General features: G+C 43.9%; 1 protein-coding gene across 1 annotated transcript in view; it reads left to right on the top strand.

The window, feature by feature from the left end:
* pcsk2 (proprotein convertase subtilisin/kexin type 2) overlaps nt 1-21,645 on the top strand; it is a gene marked incomplete at both ends in the record, with an annotated part of 43,718 nt that overhangs the window by 2,026 nt on the left and 20,047 nt on the right. The window contains 5 exons of the mRNA XM_080549048.1: nt 2,303-2,407; nt 9,754-9,867; nt 10,343-10,451; nt 11,681-11,718; nt 20,573-20,649. Coding sequence (XP_080405174.1) covers nt 2,303-2,407; nt 9,754-9,867; nt 10,343-10,451; nt 11,681-11,718; nt 20,573-20,649 — 443 coding nt within the window. The remainder of the gene's footprint in view (nt 1-2,302; nt 2,408-9,753; nt 9,868-10,342; nt 10,452-11,680; nt 11,719-20,572; nt 20,650-21,645) is intronic.

A 21,645-nucleotide genomic window follows, 5' to 3' on the forward strand; every position in this document is an offset into this window, starting at 1 on the left:
TCACAGCATAGCCTACACCTCATCTGTGAAAGATGGTGGTGGGGGTGTTATGGTTTGGGAATACATCGATGCTTCTAAAACGGGCTAACTTGTCTTAATTGATGATGTAACTGCTGACAGCAGCAGCAGAATGTACTCTGAAGTGTACAGGAACATCTTGTCTGCTTGAGTACAAGCTATGGCTCCAAATCCAAATTCCAAATTCCAAATTCCGAATCCATCCAATGGCTCCAAATCCATTGGATGGCGCTTCAACATACAAGAACGACAATGACCCAAAACATAATGCCATAGGGAGGGCCAAAAAGTGGAAGATTCTTGACTGGTCAAGTCAAATCTTTTGGGATTTAAATCCAATTGAATCTACAGTACATTTCATTTCATGGTGATTAGATTTGAGGAAAAAACAACAGCTGAAGATGGCTACAGTACAGGCCAGGCAGAGCCTCACCAGAGAGCATACCCACCCAGTGTCTGCTAGGGTCAATGGGTCACAGACTTCACACACGTATTGTATGCAAAGGATTGTTGACCAAATACTAAACATGAGTATTTAATTTGGACATTATATGAATCTGTCCCATTACTTTTGGTGCCCTGAAGTAGTGTTACTATTTATATGTGTTGTCATTTCTAAATGGTGAAACCATTATCTACACACAAAAAAAGTCTATACTTTAAGCTCATAATCATTTTTGTGGTGTTATTTTTAAAATGTTGACATTTTTGAGTTAGTAATTCATAAAATACAAAGGTTCCATCTCACAAAACATAATGGAATGTAAAAACTTTGACCCTCAATATCTCTGAACTACCCTAAACGGAGATAGAACCTTCTAATTCTAAGCTCACGAATGTATATAATGTATAACATCTGTAAAACCAAATAGAACAAGCACAGTTCTTAGGTCCTCCTATGAGGGGGTTAATGGCTGGCCTAATAATAATACATATTATTATATCTTCTTTAAATATACTAACATTTAACCACCCATACATACTATACGTTCTATTAAACACCACAGGAAATGCCTGACCTCACCTGTCACCACACACCAAACACCATAACAAGCCATTTATGAGGTAGGCTGGAGAGATAATCCCCCTAGCCCAGTATGCCTTGTCACATGTCAACATGAGACAGGAGAGTCTGAGTGCAATTGGCTGGAGCTTCACCCACTGAGGCGTATCATAAGACACAGGCCGGGAAACACTCCCATGCATGAGAATGCCCCCCTCCCTCCGCATTGATACATAACAGTCATCATTCATTCATGGATTCTGGATTCGTTTTCTAAGTATCAGCATCACTGACTTGTATTAAGAAGCCTTTAGTCTGGCTGCTATACTGTAGCGCCTTCTCCGTGTGGCTGTTAGTGTTAGATCACAGGTTATGTAATCATAAGGCTATATTTGACTTCATAAGAGATACGCACCATTAAAGATATCTGTGAAGTTGGAACGATCTGCTAGTCATGCTTAATTAACTGAATGTATTTGACACATACGGGGGCCACACAAACACAAACACACACACACACGCACACACACACACGCACACACACACACACACTCATTAAGATAGTGTGGATAAGGATTTGTTCTTGAAGAGCATAATATTTTATGAGCTCTGAGATTCGTCTCATTCGGCTCTGAGACGGTCATATAGTCTTACTATAATAAGGCTTCGTATTATATTAGAGAGTACTAAAGCGTAAAGCATCCTATTGCCCTCATATTATCATCCATCCACAAGCATAGTGGAGCTTTTCGTGGAGAATAGAGACCCTGGCACCTGTGCTGTTATTAAAGCATAAAGCACATGTTTAATCGGAGCACCGTAGGCATGTCATTTCTCATGTCTTGCCTTTGTGATCTATTCTGGTTCATTCCAGTAGTGCCCTGACTCTACTGCCTTAAAATAGACCCAGGACCCTACCAGCCTGTAGCATGGGGGCTTTACACATTTTCCATAGCACGGGGGTGATGCTGACCTTAAACTAACCCCCCTCCCTCTCTATTCCTCCACATTTTCTTTCCTCTCCTCTCTATATTATTTTTCAATCACCCACCAACTCTCTTTCTCTATCTATCTATCTCTCTCTCCCTCTCCTTCAATCTCTTCATCTCTCAATTTTCCTCCTTCCCTCTCTCACTATTTCCACCTTCACTCTTTCCACATAAATCTCTCCTTTTCCTTTGCCCTCTCGCTCAACCCCTCTACTTCACTTTCCACCCCACTCTCTCTCTATCTCTTTGTCCCTATCTCTCTCTCTCTCTCTCTCTCTCTCTCTTTTTCCAGCTTCCCTTCGGAGAGGGGCTGTTTCACTTCTACCCCCAGGACAGCCCTCAGAGGCGGAGCAAACGCACCATCCGTCACAGACAGCGCCTCGAGAAGGACCGCAGGGTAAGCCACACACACACACACACACACACGCACGCACGCACGCGCGCGCACGCACGCACGCACGCACGCACGCGCACACACACACACACACACACACACACACACACACACACACACACACACACACACACTGTGTGGTTCCCATAGAAACGGGCCTAACTCCCACGCCATTAAAACAATGGTTAATTTGGTGTGCTGGTTCCTTCATGCAGACTTCAATCAGTAGTGTGCATCAATCATCACAGTTAGTATTATATGCTAGTATTCTATGTATGACACTGTAATGGTGGATTGGGTATTGTTCAGTGTAGTATGATGATGATGATGACAATTATGAAGATTTTAAAGAGAATTTGACTGTAATCAGCCACATGTCGAGCTGTCCTTGGGCAAGACACTGAACCCCAAAATTGCTCCCAATGAGCGGGCCGGCGCCTTGCATGGTAGATTGCCGCCATTGTGAGAGGCCATTGTAAAGCGCTTTGGAATATGGGCTATATAAGTCAGTCCATTTTAAATAATATGCTTTTATCAGCAAAGTGGCCTGCAATCTTCTTACACTGGATTATTTTGTTTCCTTCTGATCCTTCTGCTTGTTTATAAAGCTCTCACTGGCACAGCACCAGAATATCTGAAAGACCTTTTGCTAGCATATCAGCCCAATAGAGCTCTCAGGTCTTCTGACGCTGGCTTTCTCTGTGTACCACATGTACAAAAGAAGAGATTTGGTGAGGTTGCATTCTCATTTTATGCACCCAAATTGTGGAATGCACTGCCAGTTTACATGAGGGATGTTAAGTCCATTAAGTCAGTCCATTTTAAATAATATGCTTTTATCAGCAAGGTGGCCTGCAATCTTCTTACACTAGATTATTATTTTTCATATACTGTAACCTGCTATTTCTGTGCATTATGCTGAGGTTGACCCTTAATCTAACACGCTATGCATTTCTTTTTAAAATGTAAATCAACCCTGTTCACTATATTACCACAAACCTAACAACATACTTAAAACATACAGACCGATGTGGTTGTGTTCAAGCACAGGTCCGAATAACTATTTGGTGTTCGAGCCAAATTGCCAATGGCTAAAAGGCAGACTATGTGACGCTCTCACGTCAAAACATACACATCGCCTGTATATGTGAGTCATCTGCAGTGAACGTGACACCTCTACTCGCACAGTGTGAGTTGTTCATGGACATGAAGAGAAGTCTATCACATCTGATTTGAATTCTGACATTTTGGGGTCATGGCTCCTTACTACTCGTGCAGTGCGAGAGGTTATGCTACAGGGCAATATGAGAAAGTCAACCAATGGAAATCCAGGATGCTGTTAACAGTGACAACCCCGCAAGTTGTGTTTGGGACTCATAGATTTAAAAGAATAGCTATGTTACGGTACATGTGGGAATACGGTACATGTGGGAAAACTAGGGTTAGGGTTAGGTGCTAGGGTGCTACGGTTAGGGTTAGGGTTAGGGGTAGGGGTAGAGGTAGGGTTAGGGTTAGGGTTGCCAGCATGTACCAAGTCGACGTAGCACCTAACCCTAACCCTAGTTTTCCCACATGTACCGTATTCCCACATGTACCGTAACAGCTACATTACATTATAATTATTGGTTTGGAACCATGACATTTTATTGATGTTTTGTAGAATGTATGGAGCTCTGGCAGGACCAAAGTGGCCAAAGGGATATACGTATCTACCAAAAATGTTTTAACAATAGACAGCCCCTGCTGTCCACACTTGGATAGCGTGTCCAAATTCTTCATGTTTTTTCAGGCTTTTTGCGATTCTGCCTTTGCTCTGTGTTCCATTTTCATGGCTATGATCCATCCATCCATCCCATAGAGTTAATGTGACTATTGGCTAAATAAGGTCATAAAAACAGCACCAACACAAGCTAATCTATGTTAGAGATGCTACTCAATCAGCTGTTTGACTTGCTCTATGTAGCCCAGTACCGAGCAGTTATTGATTTCTGCAGTGTTTTCTGAAATGGTGGGAAGAGGTTGGCTGTGATATTGCTGTTGCTTCTTTTAATTTCCTTTGAAGTCTCACTCTGGCCTGTTTGCCAGGTCTATTTTAAGTGTTAAAACTCTCTCTCTCTCTATTGTGTGCGTATGCCAACTCTCTTCCCTCACAGGGGGTTGTATTGTGGAGGAAAATCTTTTTTACATAAACGGTTAGAATCCCCCTTGGATTGTTTGAAGCTTGTGACGTTAGAATTATAAGGTTCTATCTCCATTTTTTTTTTTACATAATTACGAGGTTTTTTTACATATATTTACATTAGGTGTTTATTAATGCCTGTGTGGTGTTATTTTTAAAATGTTGAAATTTTTGAGTTAGTAATTCATAAAATACCAAGGTTCCATCTCACAAAACATAATGGAATGTAAAAACTTTGACGCTCAATATCTCTGAACTGCCCTAAACGGAGATAGAACCTTCTCATTCTAAACGGAGATAGAACCTTCTCATTCTAAACGGAGATAGAACCTTATAATTCTAAGCTCATGAGCTGTTTTGTGGCTCTCCTATTGCCACTGATGTAGAGGAATACAAAATAGTTTCCCTCCCCTCAGCCCCCCTAGGCAAATTCAAATCTGAGATGACAAAACAAATAGTGCCGTCCATAAGTATTGGAAAGAGGAAGCATTTTCTCTTCTTTTATCTCTATATTTAAACAGATTTGAAATCACACGATGGGGTTGTATATACAGGAAGAGATTCTCAGCTTTAATGAAGTGTTCCGATTGGTTTCACCGTTTAGAAACTACAACCCTTTTTCATTTACATTTACATTTTTGGCATTTAGCAGACGCCTTATTCCAAAGCGACTTACAATCGATACATTTGACTAAGCAAGTAAATCATCAATCCACCAGTCGTATCAGGAAGAGTAATCTAGTTCAGGCCAGGGGCCATTGGCAGTTTCAGTGATAGGAAGGAAAACGTTGTGTGTTTTTAAAATATAAATATAGACACTGGAGAAAAGAGAGACAGTACAAGGGGGGCAGTAGAAGTCTTAGGGACACAGTAAAGGGGAAAAGCGGGTGTCTCAGTAGACGCAGTGCTGGGGGGTAGTGGATGTCTCAGGAGGAGCAGTTAAGGTGTAACCTGAAGAGATGGGTCTTCAGTCTCCGACGGAAGATGGGTAGTGACTCTGCAGTTCTGACAGCCGTGGGAAGCTCATTCCACCAGCGGGGAGCCAGTGTAGTGAAGAGACGTGATCGGGCAGTGCGACTGCCATGTAGGTGTAGAGGTGGTGGGGCCAGTCGGCCAGCAGAGGTGGAGGAGTGGAGGGAACGGGCTGAAGTTTGGGGGGGTGACCATTGCCTGCAAGTAGGCAGGGGCTGTCCCCTTAGCTGCCTGGTAGGCAAGCACCAGGGTCTTGAATCTGATGCGAGCTGCTATCGGGAGCCAGTGCAGGGTGCAAAGGAGAGGGGTGTGTGTGGGGAGCATGGCGCGTTTTGGCCTGCAGAGGGAGCCAGACTGTTGGTGGAGGGGGATGACGGTATGATTACGGACAGGTGTCAGTGATCAGACTCGTTATCCTACTAGTCTATTTAACCTGTGTGTGTTTGTTCCCCCTGGAGAGTGAAGGAGGCGGGGGAAACCTGCCGAGGTGTTGGAGAGAGACAGAGAGACGAGAGAGAGAGACGAGAGAGAGAGAGAGAGAGAGAGAGACGAGAGAGAGAGACGAGAGAGAGAGACGAGAGAGAGAGACGAGAGAGAGAGACGAGAGAGAGAGAGAGAGAGAGAGAGAGAGAGAGAGAGACGAGAGAGAGACGAGAGAGACAAAACAACAGAACAACGGCAGAGCCAGCTGAGTCCCGAAAGGGGAGTCAGCGACGTTTGAAGTAGGCCTTTTGTGTACATAGAAAAGGTCTTAGATCTTTGATTTCAACTCGAAAGCAAAAACAAAAGTGTTGCTGCGTTTATATTTTTGTTCAGTGCAATTCCCCTATTTCAGGTTACTGAAAGTATTGGAAAAAATTGTTTATTGACAGGTGTTTATTGATTTTGAACACAGACACAGACCATTATGATCTTTTTAAATTCAGAGGAAAAAACAGGAAACCGATTTTTCAAGTGACCCTGTTGGGTGAAGTGGCTAGTGTATCGATTTACATTCTGTTGACATACTTGGGTAAACAGTTGGGTTACATCTATGCATCTATACTCCCCTACTTCCCTTTCATGCTATCCTGTCCTGTCCTTGTGGATCCCTCTCATCCCTTCCTCTCTGGGAGGTAGAGAGAGAGAGAGAGAGGTAGAGAGGTAGAGAGAGAGAGAGAGAGAGAGAGAGAGGTAGAGAGGTAGAGAGAGAGAGAGGTAGAGAGAGGTAGAGAGAGAGAGAGAGGTAGAGAGGTAGAGAGAGAGAGGTAGAGAGAGTAGAGAGAGAGAGAGAGAGAGAGGTAGAGAGAGGTAGAGAGGTAGAGAGAGAGAGAGAGGTAGAGAGAGGTAGAGAGAGAGGTAGAGAGAGGTAGAGAGGTAGAGAGAGAGAGAGAGAGGTAGAGAGAGAGAGAGAGAGGTAGAGAGAGTAGAGAGAGAGAGAGAGGTAGAGAGAGAGAGAGAGAGAGAGGTAGAGAGAGGTAGAGAGTGGTAGTGACCTCTTAATGCAATCCACACATTTCCGCACTAGAAGTGTCAGAGGCACTCGGCTTTGTACTGTACACCATCTTTGATCTCATAAGCCATTTTAGAAATCCATCGACTGTGAGACAGAGATGAGTATCCTGCTGGAAGAGCAGGGAGCATCATGGGATTGTAGTGTTGCCAGCAGGCAGGTGCGGGGGGGCAAGCAGTGGGGAGGTTGATGGGCAGATCGTGACGTTAGAATTATACGGTTCTATCTCAATTTTTGTCAAAATTGAGTTTTTTACATAATCTGATCCATTAGGTGTTTATTAATGCCTGTGTGGTGTTCTTTTTTAAATGTTGACATTTTTGAGTTAGTAATTCATAAAATACAACGGTTCCATCTCACAAAACATAATGGAATGTAAAAACTTTGACGCCCAATATCTCTGAACTACCCTAAACATTCAAAACGTCACGAGATGAGAGCTCTGTCTGATGATGTGACACACTGGGGTCGAGTGGCTGTCTCGAGGGAAACACCTGTGCCACTGTCTTAGGGGAAGAAGGGAAGTAGTGATGGACAGAGAGAGGGAGATAAAGGGAGGAATGAAGGGAGACATTTTCTGTGTTGTCACTCGACATACCAGTACCAGTCAAAAGTTTGGACACACTTTCCCATTCAATTGAATGTGTCATATACATTTACATTTTTGGCATTTAGTAGATGCCTTTAATCCAAAGCGAGTAACAACAAATACATTTGTAGGCCTTGGATCATTTACCTGAAACTCGATCATTTCATGCTTTTCACAGACACTAAAAACGACACTATCCTCCCCCCCTTCACCCCCCTCACAATATCTTAGGGAGCCCCCCCCCCCCTTGTGAAATATACTTCCTACGTCCCTGGTAGCATTGCTACTATCGTCGATCAACATGTGACTACGTGGGAAATCAAATACAGTGTGACACTAAGAACAAAATGATCCCAAAAGGAGGCCACCCAAGGGTTGCACAAGATATAGGTGCACAAGTTAAGGCCATATTTTTGATTTTGTCGCACCGCGAATTCGATTCCATTGTTTTGAATGAGACAATGCACACGGCGTGCGATGGGATATTGTCGCACGACAACATTCGATTCTCAATTCACACCACCGAAGTCAACAACACGGCCCATCTCATATGGGATTACAAGACCACCTATATTACATAATAATAACAATCGAGCATGTAGGCACAATATGCCCAGTTGTATCTTGTAGAAATTGCGGAAGCAAGGCAAGCAATATTGGTAGAGCCTATAGTAATCAGCCTGCCTGGTCCGACTTCGGTGGTGTGAATTGAGAATCAAATGTTGTTGTGCGACAAAATCGCACGCCGTGTGCATTGGCCTTTATACCTTTGCTCTGCAGCATAGAGCCCCCATAGGAGGACGCCCCTTTAGGAGGACGCTCCCATAGGAGGATGCTTCTGTGATGAAATTGTCACCATGCAGCAATCCAGAGACAATGTTGAGCAATTAAGATCTGATCATGTAAAGTGGTGTGTCCAAGGAAATGAGGATAGACCCCTAAAAGAGGGCGCTGGTTTATTGGCTTTGTCCCGTTTAAAGCAGAACAATAAGTGTCCACTTCCTTGTAAAGAGCAGGCTTAACGACTGATCCCTTATCTGTAGTGGTAAACACACCGGACCATGCCTAGTCCTCTCTCACACTACAGTCATGTGTGTTTGTTTAAGGCAAATACAGGGAGGACACCCTGTCAATGCATTATCTGGTTCACACACTTCAGCTGCCATGCAATTAAAAAGAAATGTATTATAGCTGAGTAGTAGTCTTGCTCAAACGTATGAATCATTGCGTTGATAGTATTGCTAGCTCTGTATGCAAAGTTGAACATTTTGATGTCTCATTATACTTTTTTATAAGTCAAGCTAATACAATTATTTTAAAGATTTGAAATTCATTCACTGAGACTGAGAGTGTGTGTGTGGGGGGGGGTTGAGAAATCCTGAACAAGGAGTTCTACATTTTCAAACTAAACGACTGTGTCCTTGAGAAGCTAGTGACAAGTAGAGCAAGGGTCTTCCCTCGGCTAATAAGTTCCACATAGAGAGCCCTGCTACTCCAGTAAAGAAATGAGGGCACTGCTCTACCACCGCTAGCTGTGGAGAGAGAGAGAGAGAGAGAGAGAGAGAGAGAGAGAGAGAGACAGAGAGAGAGAACAGAGAGAGAGAGAGAGAGAGAGAGAGAGAGAGAGAATCGTGTCGTACAATACATGCACTTGGTTTGGTCCTGATCAGTGTCTGATTCAGGTCTCATTACTTTACCTGTAGTTACCTCAGTGTAATCGCCTCAGTGTCACAATGTCACATGGTGAGGTTCTTTAAGAACTGCCTTTTGGTTTGAAGCTAAATAATTCAACTACCTGAGATGTCCTTATATTATATCTCATGTCTTAAACAAAGAGTACATAATACACAATAATACACGAAGTAGCATACACAAATATCACAGATGACTCTTTCTTTTGTTTTTTTCCTTCTCTAAACATGAACATTTACTTTATATAGCACCTTTCTAGACAACAAAAGCACATTATTATAGTGCTCACAGTGTACCAACAACACGCTTCATACGTTTCTTTTATGCCAATTATTGACATTCTAATGTGCTCAGAATTCCGTCAAGGTAAACCACTCGTAGTGGAATACTTTCTATTAACATGTTTTGTTTCCTGTTTCCGTCAGGTGAAGAATGTCTTCGATCAGGAAGGCTTCGGTCGTCAGAAGCGAGGCTACAGAAATGTCAACGACTTAGAAGTCAACATGAGCGACCCCTTATTCACCAAGCAGTGGTATCTGGTGAGTAGTCTAGTCATCGCCGCATCGTCTGTGTCCTGTGTCTGACCTTTAAAACCTGCCCACATTTCACCCCTTTAATTACTGTGAGCCCAGACATATTCACCCCCTGCCGGTCTCTAGAACAGAGATTATAATTTTTTTCTCATTAGCCTAGTCAATATTTCCCATGCCATCTCACCCCCCCTTGATGTTTACCATGACTAGCATGCATGCTTTTTTTTCGCCAGGGTGGGTCGAGCATGGTATGACGCACCTTCTTTTATTTTGCTTGTCAGATTAGAACTGCTCTGCAAAGTGCCATATCGCTGACATTTACATCCCCCCCCCACCTCCTGCACTCCTCCCCCCTCCCTCTCTCCTCACCCCCCTCCAGTCCCCCTCTCCTTCATCTCCTCTATGTTGACTAATTCTCTAATGGCTGATCGCCTGGGTGCCATACGTCACACTTTGCTCTCCATGTTGTCTGACTGATTAGATAAACACGGGCCAGGCAGACGGGACTCCCGGCCTGGACCTCAATGTGGCCGAGGCTTGGACCCTGGGCTACACCGGGAAGGGCATCACCATCGCCATCATGGATGACGGTAGGTACTAGTTGTCCTATTCGGTTGTTAAGTCTGACGTCAAACGTGACATTTAGCAATTTCCGGGTCCAATCCAGAAATTCCCCACACCAGAGTACCAGTGTGCTACAGCGGTAGAATGACAGTTCAATCGTTTTTTTAGACTGGGATCTATTCATACAACAAGGAACACAGCACTTTCCTGTTTTTCCCATATTTGTCAGGGTCTTTGAGCCTCAGAAAAGCGCCATATAAATATAATGAATTATTATTATTACTGAGGCATTTCGAAGACAGCGCCTCAGACAACTTTGGACTCGGAGACACGTCACGACTTAACAACCGGATTGTGAAAGGCGTTACCATAGCCATCATGGACGATGGTAGTTACTAGTTGTACTATTGTGAAAGGCATTACCATAGCCATCATGGATGACGGTAGTTACTAGCTGTGCTATTGTCCTGACCTTGCAAAGACTAATTATTGTAATAGTTTGGTAATGGTAATGTGTAAATGCAGAGGCGGGAGTAAGTCACACATGTACATGTACAAGTCACAAGCAAGGCCGATCCCGATTCCCTTCCCTACCCCATCACCAGAACACCACATTCAATATGTCTAATCAATAAATGAACGATTGGCTCATTAGCTGAATCAGGTGTGTAACTGCTGGGCTGGAACAAAAGCCTGCGCAGCCTGTCGCCGTTGGTGACACACCATGACCAATTATCACTGAAGTGCATGTCTGGCCAGCCTGCTAATAAAATTAGCTTATTTATTCTATGGATCATTAATGAAGCTATTTTCGGGTCCTTTTATCAGTACGCCTGATGGATATTTGTTGCGTAGATGTTACGGTACATGTGGGAATACGGTACATGTGGGAAAACTAGGGCTAGGGTTAGGTGCTACGTCGACTTGGTACATGCTGGCAAATCTAACCCTAACCCTAATCCTAACCCTAACCCTAACCCTACCCCTACCCCTAACCCTAACCCTAACCGTAGCACCCTAGCACCTAACACACATGTACCGTAACATAGACACACAATCTAACACAGTTCCTATCGAATGTCTACTATGTGGTTGATGAAAACAATACCATTTAACAAAGGAAGTATCTCTTGTAAATATATTCGAACAGGTACAGATCACAGATGAGAAATCAAATTGGTAGCTAGTCATTCAGGGTTAAATCTGTTTTTATGACATTTATGACTCATATTTTTTCTTTGAAATTCTGTTTCAGGCATCGACTATCTACACCCGGATCTTGCATCAAATTATGTGAGTAGCCTTTGTGCTTATTTACCTCTTTTTTTCCCACTCTTTCACCTCTAATTCACTCTATTCATGCTTAGAATAAGAAACAAAACACAAGAGCTGGTCCTTGAAGCAGCAGTTGGTTGTACAGGTCGGCTGTGGTGTTGAGAGCTGGTGTCAGTGGCAGGTGTATTCCAAGGTTCCTTCATGGCTGGCGATTCTCTTGTGTTTCTTGGAGGACGAGGAGGAGACAGGCAGCCGGCCAGCCAAGCTGTTTAATGTTAATGCACGGAGTGCTGTGGCAGACGTGGTGGCAGGCCGATCTGTCACAAGCACAGATAACGCCAGAGTCGCTAGTGGCGCATAATGAGAGGCTCTTACCAGAATACTGATAGAACCTCGAAGGAGTCACTCCCTAGGAGTGGGCTGGTTCTTGGTGGCCAGTCGTGACGTTATAATTATAAGGTTCTATCTAAATTTTTGGTCAAAATTGAGTTTTTTACATAATCTGATCCATTAGGTGTTTATTAATGCCTGTGTGGTGTTATTTAAAAAATGTTGACATTTTTGAGTTAGTAATTCATAAAAAAAACAAAGGTTCCATCTCACAGAACATAATGGAATGTAAAAACGTTGACACTCAATATCTCTGAACTGCCCTAAACGGAGATAGAACCGTATCATTCTAAGCTCACGATGTGCAAGGGGAAAAAGAGAAAAACAGGGAAATTGCATCACAGACAGAACTTAATTCCAACTATGACGAATGTTGCTGACACAGTTTGGAGTGTGCGGATGCTTCTTTTCATCCCATTTGATACTCATTTGGGATTTCAGCTCCAGCACCTCAGCTAAATCTGATTACGGATGAGCGGTGGTATTTTCACTCTTTTCGACTGACTGACTAATAAAATGTCGCAATACTTTTTTACTATGTACTGTTGTGTGTATCAGAGATCCTCACTGTCTCTGACAACTGCTGAAATTGAAGTTTTGTTTGCTATTTTTGCGTGTTAGTTTGACATTCTTCTGTCATTAGTTCGATTCTTATGGTGTCAGATCTCAGCCAGTGTTTACAGTGGGGTGCCTGTGTGTCATGTATTTGAGAGATGGGAGATGATATTAAAATACCATTTTAAATAAAATAATTGTAATTATTTAAAAGTAATGAGGGAATCATTTCAAAAATAGGGAATTTATATGTTTATCAGAGTCCCGATTTTTATGTTCTAAGAGTCCGATTTTGTGCACAGTTCAGTTGAGTTGCTTTTCAGCTTCGATCAGTCATAGACACTGGCTGGGGTTTATTTTTCATGCACGATGTATTTGTGTGTGTGTGTGTGTGTGTGTTTCTCTGTGTGTGGTGGGGTTTCTTGCCTGTGAACGGCGATGAGTCCTAGCCCAAAAATAACTCCCCACCATGTCTCAGCCGGGGACATGCTCGACTGGGCTGATGGATGAAGCTGTGTACATGGCTCTAAAACTCACTTAGTGCACAGCACATCCTGTTTGTGTGTGTTTGTGTGTGTGTGTGCATTTGTGTGTGCATTTGTGCATCTGTTAGTGTAAGTGTAAGTATAAGCGTGTGTCTTTTGTTTAAATCTCTGCAGCAGCACTATGAGGTTATAATACAACCCATTATCTGTCCAATAAATGGACTTATATAGCACCTTATTCCAAAGCGCTTGCCTTTGCAATGGCCTCTCATTCATCCATTCACACACCAATGGCAATGCCAAGCTACCGTGGAAGGTGCCGGTGTCTCGCCCAAGGACACCTCAACATGTGTGGCCAGCCGGGGCTCAATCCGCTCAATCTGCTACTTTACTGTCATTAGACACCGGCGCTACCTCCTGAGCCACAGCCGCCCCCCCCCCCTGATAAGACATTGAAAAGGCGTCATTCGAAGGAGAATCATTATTCAATTGAGGTTTAAATCAATTTGTGTGTGCATGTGTGTGTTTGTGTGTTTGTGTGTGTGTATGTGTGTGTGTGTGTGTGTGTGTGTGTGTGTGTGTGTGTGTGTGTGTGTGTGTGTGTGTGTGTGTGTGTGTGTGTGTGTGTGTAGGTAGAGGGGCTAATTCGCTTCCTTCGCTTCTCTTCAATGTCAAGGCTTTACCTGGTTTATTTTTGATACTATTGCAATCAGCCACTCGTGAGCTTAGAATGATAAGGTTCTATCTCCGTCTAGGGTAGTTCAGAGATATTGAGCGTCAACGTTTTTACATTCCATTATGTTTTGTGAGATGGAACCTTTGTATTTTATTAATTACTAACTAAAAAATGTCAACATTTTAAAAATAACACCACACAGGCATTAATAAACACCTAATGGATCAGATTATGTAAAAAACTCAGTTTTGACCAAAAATGGAGATAGAACCTTATAATTCTAACGTCACGCACTATTGACTGTTATTCATTAGTATGCAAGCAACAATAATGGGTTAGAAACTAGAAAGGGAAGTTACTGAAGAAATGTTGACAGCTTGCAAATTCTATAATACAATAGATTGATAGATTAATAGATACTGTAGATAGATAGAGAGAGGGGGGGGCATGTGCTTAATGTTTAAAAAGTGTAAGTTGTCAATCTTAAAATATTGAAATGTGGATACATTTTGAAATATCCCCATTCCGAGTGACTGAGTGACTGGCCATAGGAATGAATAGTATTTCAAGCATCATCATCGTACATTCAAAATATAAATGGTATGATTTTTTTATTTATTTTTTTATTACACAAATCCAGGCCTTTAAAAGCTGCTTTGCTTAGCATCAGTACCTGGTTGTGGTGTTGTAGAAGACAGAATTTGCCAGGGACCTGCCTAAGCTGATCCACTTGGTCTGCTATCCTTGAGGATTGCATCATACCATCATTCCAGGCTTTTACAGATGGTATGGGTTTGCCACCAATGTGGAAGTGTATGTAGATCTGAATGCTTCCCCATGATCATCGATATGCTCCTGGACTTGCTCTGCTTTATTTTTTATCCGGGCCCACTCAATGTTCTCCTGCAGCTTATTCAGCAATCGCTTGGTGCATCATGCCTTGGTTGTGGTGAGCGTGGTCATGTCGTCCATGAATGCTCTGATGGGAGGGAGCCGCAGGCCAGGTTTTTAGTTGCTGTCTTCCCACCACCCAACGTGATGCTCTGATGATGACCTCCATGGCCATGGTGAAAGTTAGCGGGGAGAGGGTACATCCTGCCAATAATGCCCACTTCCAGACGTTGCCAAGCTGTGGTGCCACTCTGCTGTCGTCAGGCATAGCTGCACATCCTGAAAGTAGGTTTTTGACAAGGAGCGGTGATAGCTTCTGGGACCCTGAAGAAGTTGAACGAAGTCCAAAGGAGGTTATGGAGAATCGAGCCGAAGGCATTAGCGAGGTCCAGGAACACGACATGGAGATCTCTTCTAATCCTTTTTTGCAGCTTGGATTTGATGCCATATCATGCTCGAGTGCTCCAAACACCCCGAAAAGCCTGGGATTCCTGCTTTCTGCACGGATGTGTCGATAAAGTGGCTCCTTTCTAGGTAGCTTGACAGCCTGTGAGCCACTACGCTGGAAAAGCCTTCAACATTTAGGAGGCTGATTTGGAAAATGAAACTGGCTGATGTCAGTCCTTCTCGTTTGAGATTAGGATGCCTCCTGCCCGCCTCCGCCAGGCTGTTGGTATTACTTGTTTCCGCCACACCACTTCCATCAGTCTCCATAGGAAGCGTAAGACGTCTGGTGCGTTTTTGTAGAGCCTGTAAGGGACCCCGTTGAGCACAGCAGAGGGTGAGGCTCTTGTCTGATGTACGGTTCTTTCCACTTCGCTTCACTTAGGAGGGCTGACGTCCAGCTGGTGTTCTGGGGGATGTGATGGCGGCATGTCAGGTGGGAGGCTGGTCTGGTCATGCTGCCGGCTGTCTGTGTGGGTATGAAAATGCCCATTCTGGGGCGCTTAGGTGGCGTAGCGGGTTAAGCGTTTACCATGTAACCGCAGGGTCCCTGGTTTCCCGATTCCGGCCGGGGACATATCTTGCATGTCATCCCTCCTCTCTCTCTCACTCATCCTTCCTGTCAAATCTCTACTGTCTCTATCACCCCCAGTGAGAGCGGTATGACGGCCCCATGGTGTTTATACCTGCGTACTATTGTTTGTACAGATGAACGTGGTACTTTCAGGTTTTGGGAAATTGCTCCAAAGTGAGATAGTAGGATGGACGACACAACATATTTTTCAATTTACTATTAGCCTATAATACATTCTCTCCACCTATTCAGAGCAACAGAGCAAGAGTACCATATTCAGTTTACTGATACACTACCCATCAAAAGTTAAAATAGCCCTTTAACCAACATAAACATTAGATAACAGATTTTTCAACAATACTGTAAACACAGTAGCCCCAATAGTGTACGCACAATGAAGACAGTAGAAGACCATGCGTTCTTGCAATCATTTTAACAATTAAAATGTAATTTAATTATGAGCTCAAAGTCGGAGCTCACTGACTGAAATTTACAACAAAATGCATGTTGTCAAATAATATTGATCACATTAACTAGACTCGATAATCGCCAATTATGCCACCAACGTTTCTGAGGAAATTAGGTAGCTAGGAAACAACCACGTTTATTATTGATTGTGTAGTTTCTTGGCAGCTTTAACATTGGGCTTTTGACAGGGGACGATTTTTTTTATTTTTTATTATACCTTTTTTTAACCAGGTGAATAGAAAATGACGATGATGATGCATCGGTAATGTTAGCTACGTTAGCTAGCTAGCATTTTTATTTTTTTATCACTGACTAACCTGGTGGTCCCGTGCATGAAAACATTTTGTAGATTTTGCCGCATTTAGCTAGTGGCATCTCCAAGAACCTTTCTTCTTTTCTCTTTCTCCTTATCTGCTCCACTCTTCCTCTTTTTTTCCATCATCCATCTTCATGCGCCAGTTATGCTTGACAATTCGGTGCCGCATCAATATGCCGACGGACCGGTGTGCCGACAGCCCTCCCTGCATGTGAATGCTCTCCGCTTCTCTGTTACGGTACATGTGGGAAGACGGTACATGTGGGAAAACTACGGTTAGGGTTAGGTGCTACGTCGACTTGGTACATGCTGGCATGTCTAACCCTAACCCTAACCCTAATCCTATCCCTAACCCTAACCTTAACCGTAGCACCCTAGCACCTAACCCTAACCCTAGTTTTCCCACATGTACCGTCTTGTCAGCTCTCGCAGAAATCCGCTAATAAACTGTCTGCATCGTGGTCCGTCGGCATCGTGGTCCGTCGGCACAGCGGGTGGGCCGCTGACAATTCACGTTATCCAACTATCGTGCCACCACACCTAGAAATACTGTCCTGGCCTGCTTCTAAATTCAGTGGCCTGACTGCCCATTAATGTGATGTATGGGTTGTATCAAGGTCCTAAAAGCCACTCTTTGACTCTCTTAGAGGTTTGCCAAAGCCAGGAGTGGGAGGGAGCCCCTATCTCAACAGGCTGAAGGGTGTGTACAGGGAGTAGTGGGTTATCTTGGGATTTGTTTGTCTTTTATAGTGTTGTACTCCAGAAGTAGGCCTATTACTTTCCTTTGCTTCCAGTCCTCCATGAAAAGTTGCCATGACAACCTGTGGTTATGATATCAATCACACCACAAAAAGATCAACAAACCAGAAGAAGAAGGATCATTATTGCTTTTCTCATATTCAGCATGTACACATGTGTAGGCTTTTTAATTTAAATGTATGACTATAATCATGCAATGTGTGTCCATGATGGTGTATTCTCTCTGACTGGATGGGCATAGACACCTAGAGAGCTTCAGCTTGGATCAGTCACAGCTTGTGCAACTATTTTATGTGAAGTGTTTATAATATTACCTTCCTACGGAGCCCCCCTGGGGTCACATGGTAGAAAAAAAATATTTGATGTGTGAATCCGTTCCCTCGGTTTAGTAATTCGTTCCCTCGGTTTAGTAATTCGTTAGGGTTAGGGTTAGGGTTATGGTTAGGGTTAGGCCCTACGAGCCAGAACGATCGCAAGGATTAGGGTTAGGATTAGGGTTAGGGTTAGAATCCTTGCGATCTTTCTGGCTCGTAGGGCTAGGGTAACCATAACGAATTACTAAACCGAGGGAACGAATTACTAAACAGAGGGAACGGATTACTAAACCGAGGGAACGGATTCACGCATCAAATATGTTTTTTCTACCATGTGACCTCAGGGGGGGCTCCGTACCTTCCTGTGTTCATAGTGAGAATGAAGAAGTGGTGCGCAGGAAGATGCATGAAGATGCATCCCGAGTGTCGATGTAGTTTATCAGCAATGCTCCTTCCTTGGCCATTTTGTTTGTGATGAATAGAGTATTATTCACGATGCTCAGTTGATGAAAAACCTTGACCTGAAATGATGCATAGACTTTAGGTCACTGGCACAGAGGAGGACCCAAGTAGTTCCAACCCAGCCTGTCACATCGTGTAACCTAACCAGTCCCTGTAGAACTGCAAACAGCAAGGGGCACAAGGGATGGTTATGTAGGACTCACTGGCTAGAAATCATCACCCTGATTCCAGTTTCTTCTCACACACAAACAGAGCGGTGTGTTTGGAACCCAATTTCCTGGTCCCCTTTGATGGATGACGGGGGAGGTGATGGGTGGGATGATGGGGGGGGTGATAGAGTGCAGAGGTGAGGTAGTGAATATAGCGTAAATGGACATGTTCAGGTGCGGTTGGTTGTACACTGCCGAATTGCCTCTCCTTTCCTCTTCTCTCCTCACTCTCTAGTCTACCTGACCTGTTTGCTGTGCTCCCTCCCCATCTTCAGACACAAACTGTTCACACTCGGCCTTTGTCTGTATTTTCGTGGCGTTAGAATTATACGGTTCTATCTCCATTTTTGTCCAAATTTAGTTTTTTACATAATCTGATCCATTAGGTGTTTATTAATGCCTGTGTGGTGTTATTTTTTAAATGTTGACATTTTTGAGTTAGTAATTCATAAAATACAAAGGTTCCATCTCACAAAACATAATGGAATGTAAAAACGTTGACGCTCAATATCTCTGAACTACCCTTAACGGAGATAGAACCTCATAATTCTAAGCTCACGTTTTGAGTCAGGTGAACCATGCATACAAACAATAATGTTGAGGTTGGTATACTGCCTTTACATTTACGTTTACATTTTTGTCATTTAGCAGACGCTTTTTTCCAAAGCGACTTACAATTAGCACATTTGGTATATAATGCTGTAATTACACTGTATATGTTTTGGGCACTTATAGTGATGTGGTAATTGTATACTCTATATACTATCATTATGTTATTGTATTGCTTATCACAAAGGGAGGCATTATTTTAATGTGGACTAATTAATCCTGTAAATAGCCCTTCAATATCTATTCTTACATCTGTGCACTGGCGGACTCAGAGGGGGGCAGGGGGGGCGACCGCCCCTCTTGGTGCCCCCACGGTTGAAAAACGTCAAAAGTGCCCTTTTGAGTGGCAAAAAAGCCCTTTTGAGTGGTGAAAATTAGAGGATGTGCCCTATTGGTGCCCCTCCAATGGTCAAAATTTTACCATGTGCCCCCACAGTTGAAAAACGTTGCACTAAAGTGCCCTTTTAAGTGGCAAAATTAGAGGATGTGCCCTATTGGCTTCCCTTCCAATGGTCTAAATTTGACCATGTGCACTGATGGGGTCCCATGTTGTCCAGTAGGTGCCCTTTTTTTCTTTTCGCCCCTGCCCTTCAAACAGCCTGAGTCCACCACTGTATCTGTGTAATAGTAAAATAAAATGAGTAGAAGAGAGCGGACACAGAATCTGTCCCGACCTCTGTGTCCTGTAACAGATTACAGAGGTATCAGCCTCTTTAACAAACACTTAATCGTGCCACCACTGTGCATGGAGCCTGTTCATCCAGTTACCTGCTAAGCGTAGGTAATTACAGAGAGCTATAGTACAGCAGATGAACATAACAGACAGGGTTTGGCATCACTTTGTCCCTCCCTGAGTCATCCTCTCAGGTAAATACCAGCCCTGGTTCCTGTAAGCCCCTCAGTCAACCCATGGATTTGTCAACAGCTTTGCGCCGATCAGTTAGATTAATGAATGAAACGGCGCATCTTGGGACACAAGCAGAATTAGTAGATGAAGAGCTGTTATTGTTTTACTACATTTGATGGAGGGATGGGGGGGTTTGGGTGTGCGAATTGGGGGGGTAGCTAGTTTCAGGAGACAGGATGAGATGAATGCAGAAACCTGTGCAGGCGTCCCCTCTGAGGGGCTTGAGTGGAGGGGGAAGTGGAAGGGTGGTGCCCGGAGGGGGCTAGGGTAGGGGCGAGGTGGCGTGTCGTGGAGGGTTGTGAAGGGGGCAGGTGGAGTATCCCAAAGAGGGGTAGAGAGGCCTGGGGGTTTGTGGGTGGGGGGTTGGGAGTCGCTGGAACTGACGCCTCTGCGAGTTGAACAGCAGAGGCAGGGTCCAGCGCTGTGAGGATGGGAGAGGCCTTCTCCTTGAGGTCCCCGTCTTGTGGTGCGTCAGCTGTTGACCTGTCCTTGTGGCTGGGCAACGAACCACACAACACATCACAGTTAATTTGAAGGGCACGTGAACACACAAACAACCAAATAAACAAACAACCAAACACACAGAAAACACTGAGAGAACCCGTAAGCAACACATAACCACAGCGGCTCAGTGGTGTGTAAAACATCCCCACAGCAGTAAAGCCTAGCTTTAGTCTGGACATGACTGGCTTTGATAAGGTCAGTCCCTGCTAAGAGAGGCCCGATAGTAACACACATGAACACACTCAGAATGACAGGGTATTGTGTCTCCTACCCTGTGTGATCCAAACCGTTTTTGTCCTCTCCTTTCAGAACGCAGAGGCGAGCTATGACTTCAGCAGCAACGACCCGTACCCATACCCCCGCTACACGGACGACTGGTTTAACAGGTGAGGCACCGTTATCTATCCCCATCCCTTCTGTGGTCACAGGCCCCAGAGGGTGTGTGAACCATGCACTGTATGTGTGTGTGTGTGTGTGTGTGTGTATATAATGGTAGGTGGTATTGTGTATTTATGTATGTGATTGTGTGTATGTGCACATGCTTGCTTGTGATTGCACACCTGGGGGGTATTCCACATACGTTGATTAGTATATCCGCGATTAAAAGAAAAGCCTGGTTTGAGCAACTCTTGATTGGGATTCAAGCCTCAAGTGATTCCTCGAATTATCAAATGTGAGACATTTTTGACACACATCTAACTTAAACCAGACCGTTTGTTCTGAAGGATTGGTTGCATAGCAACCAAACAGCGAATTATTTGAGCCACATTCAGGGAATAGAACTCGATCTGAAATTATCGTGAATTATGAAAACAAGCCTGAATTTGCTATAATCGATTCATGGAATACTCCCCTGTTCCTTGGCTCACATCGAGCTTGAATGGCCTCCTAGTTTCAGCATTGATTTTCCCTCCTTGTAGCTCCATTAAGTCATATCTGTGGGCACTCAGACCTACTGCATTAATACTGTTGTAGATGTTCCACAACACACAAGGCATGCACACACACACGCACACACACACACACACACACACATATACACACACAAGCACGCTTCGGGTAAAAGGCCTGACTAACTTAAATAGCTCATCATAGCTCTTTTAATTTTCATGGAGGCCTATAGCTTATGTTGTTTTTTCCCCAATGGTGTTGACCTACCTCAAGAATGCTCCCAATATCACCCAGAGAAACACAGAGACACACAGAGACACACAGAGACACACAGAGACACACAGAGACACACAGAGACACACAGAGACACACAGAGAGACACAGAGACACACAGAGACACAGAGACACACAGAGACACACAGAGAGACACAGAGACACACAGAGACACACAGAGACACACAGACACACACAGACACACAGAGACACACAGA

This window comes from Nansenia antarctica, assembly GCF_963989245.1.
Source record: "Nansenia antarctica genome assembly, chromosome: 19".
NCBI classification, from domain to species: domain Eukaryota; kingdom Metazoa; phylum Chordata; class Actinopteri; order Argentiniformes; family Microstomatidae; genus Nansenia; species Nansenia antarctica.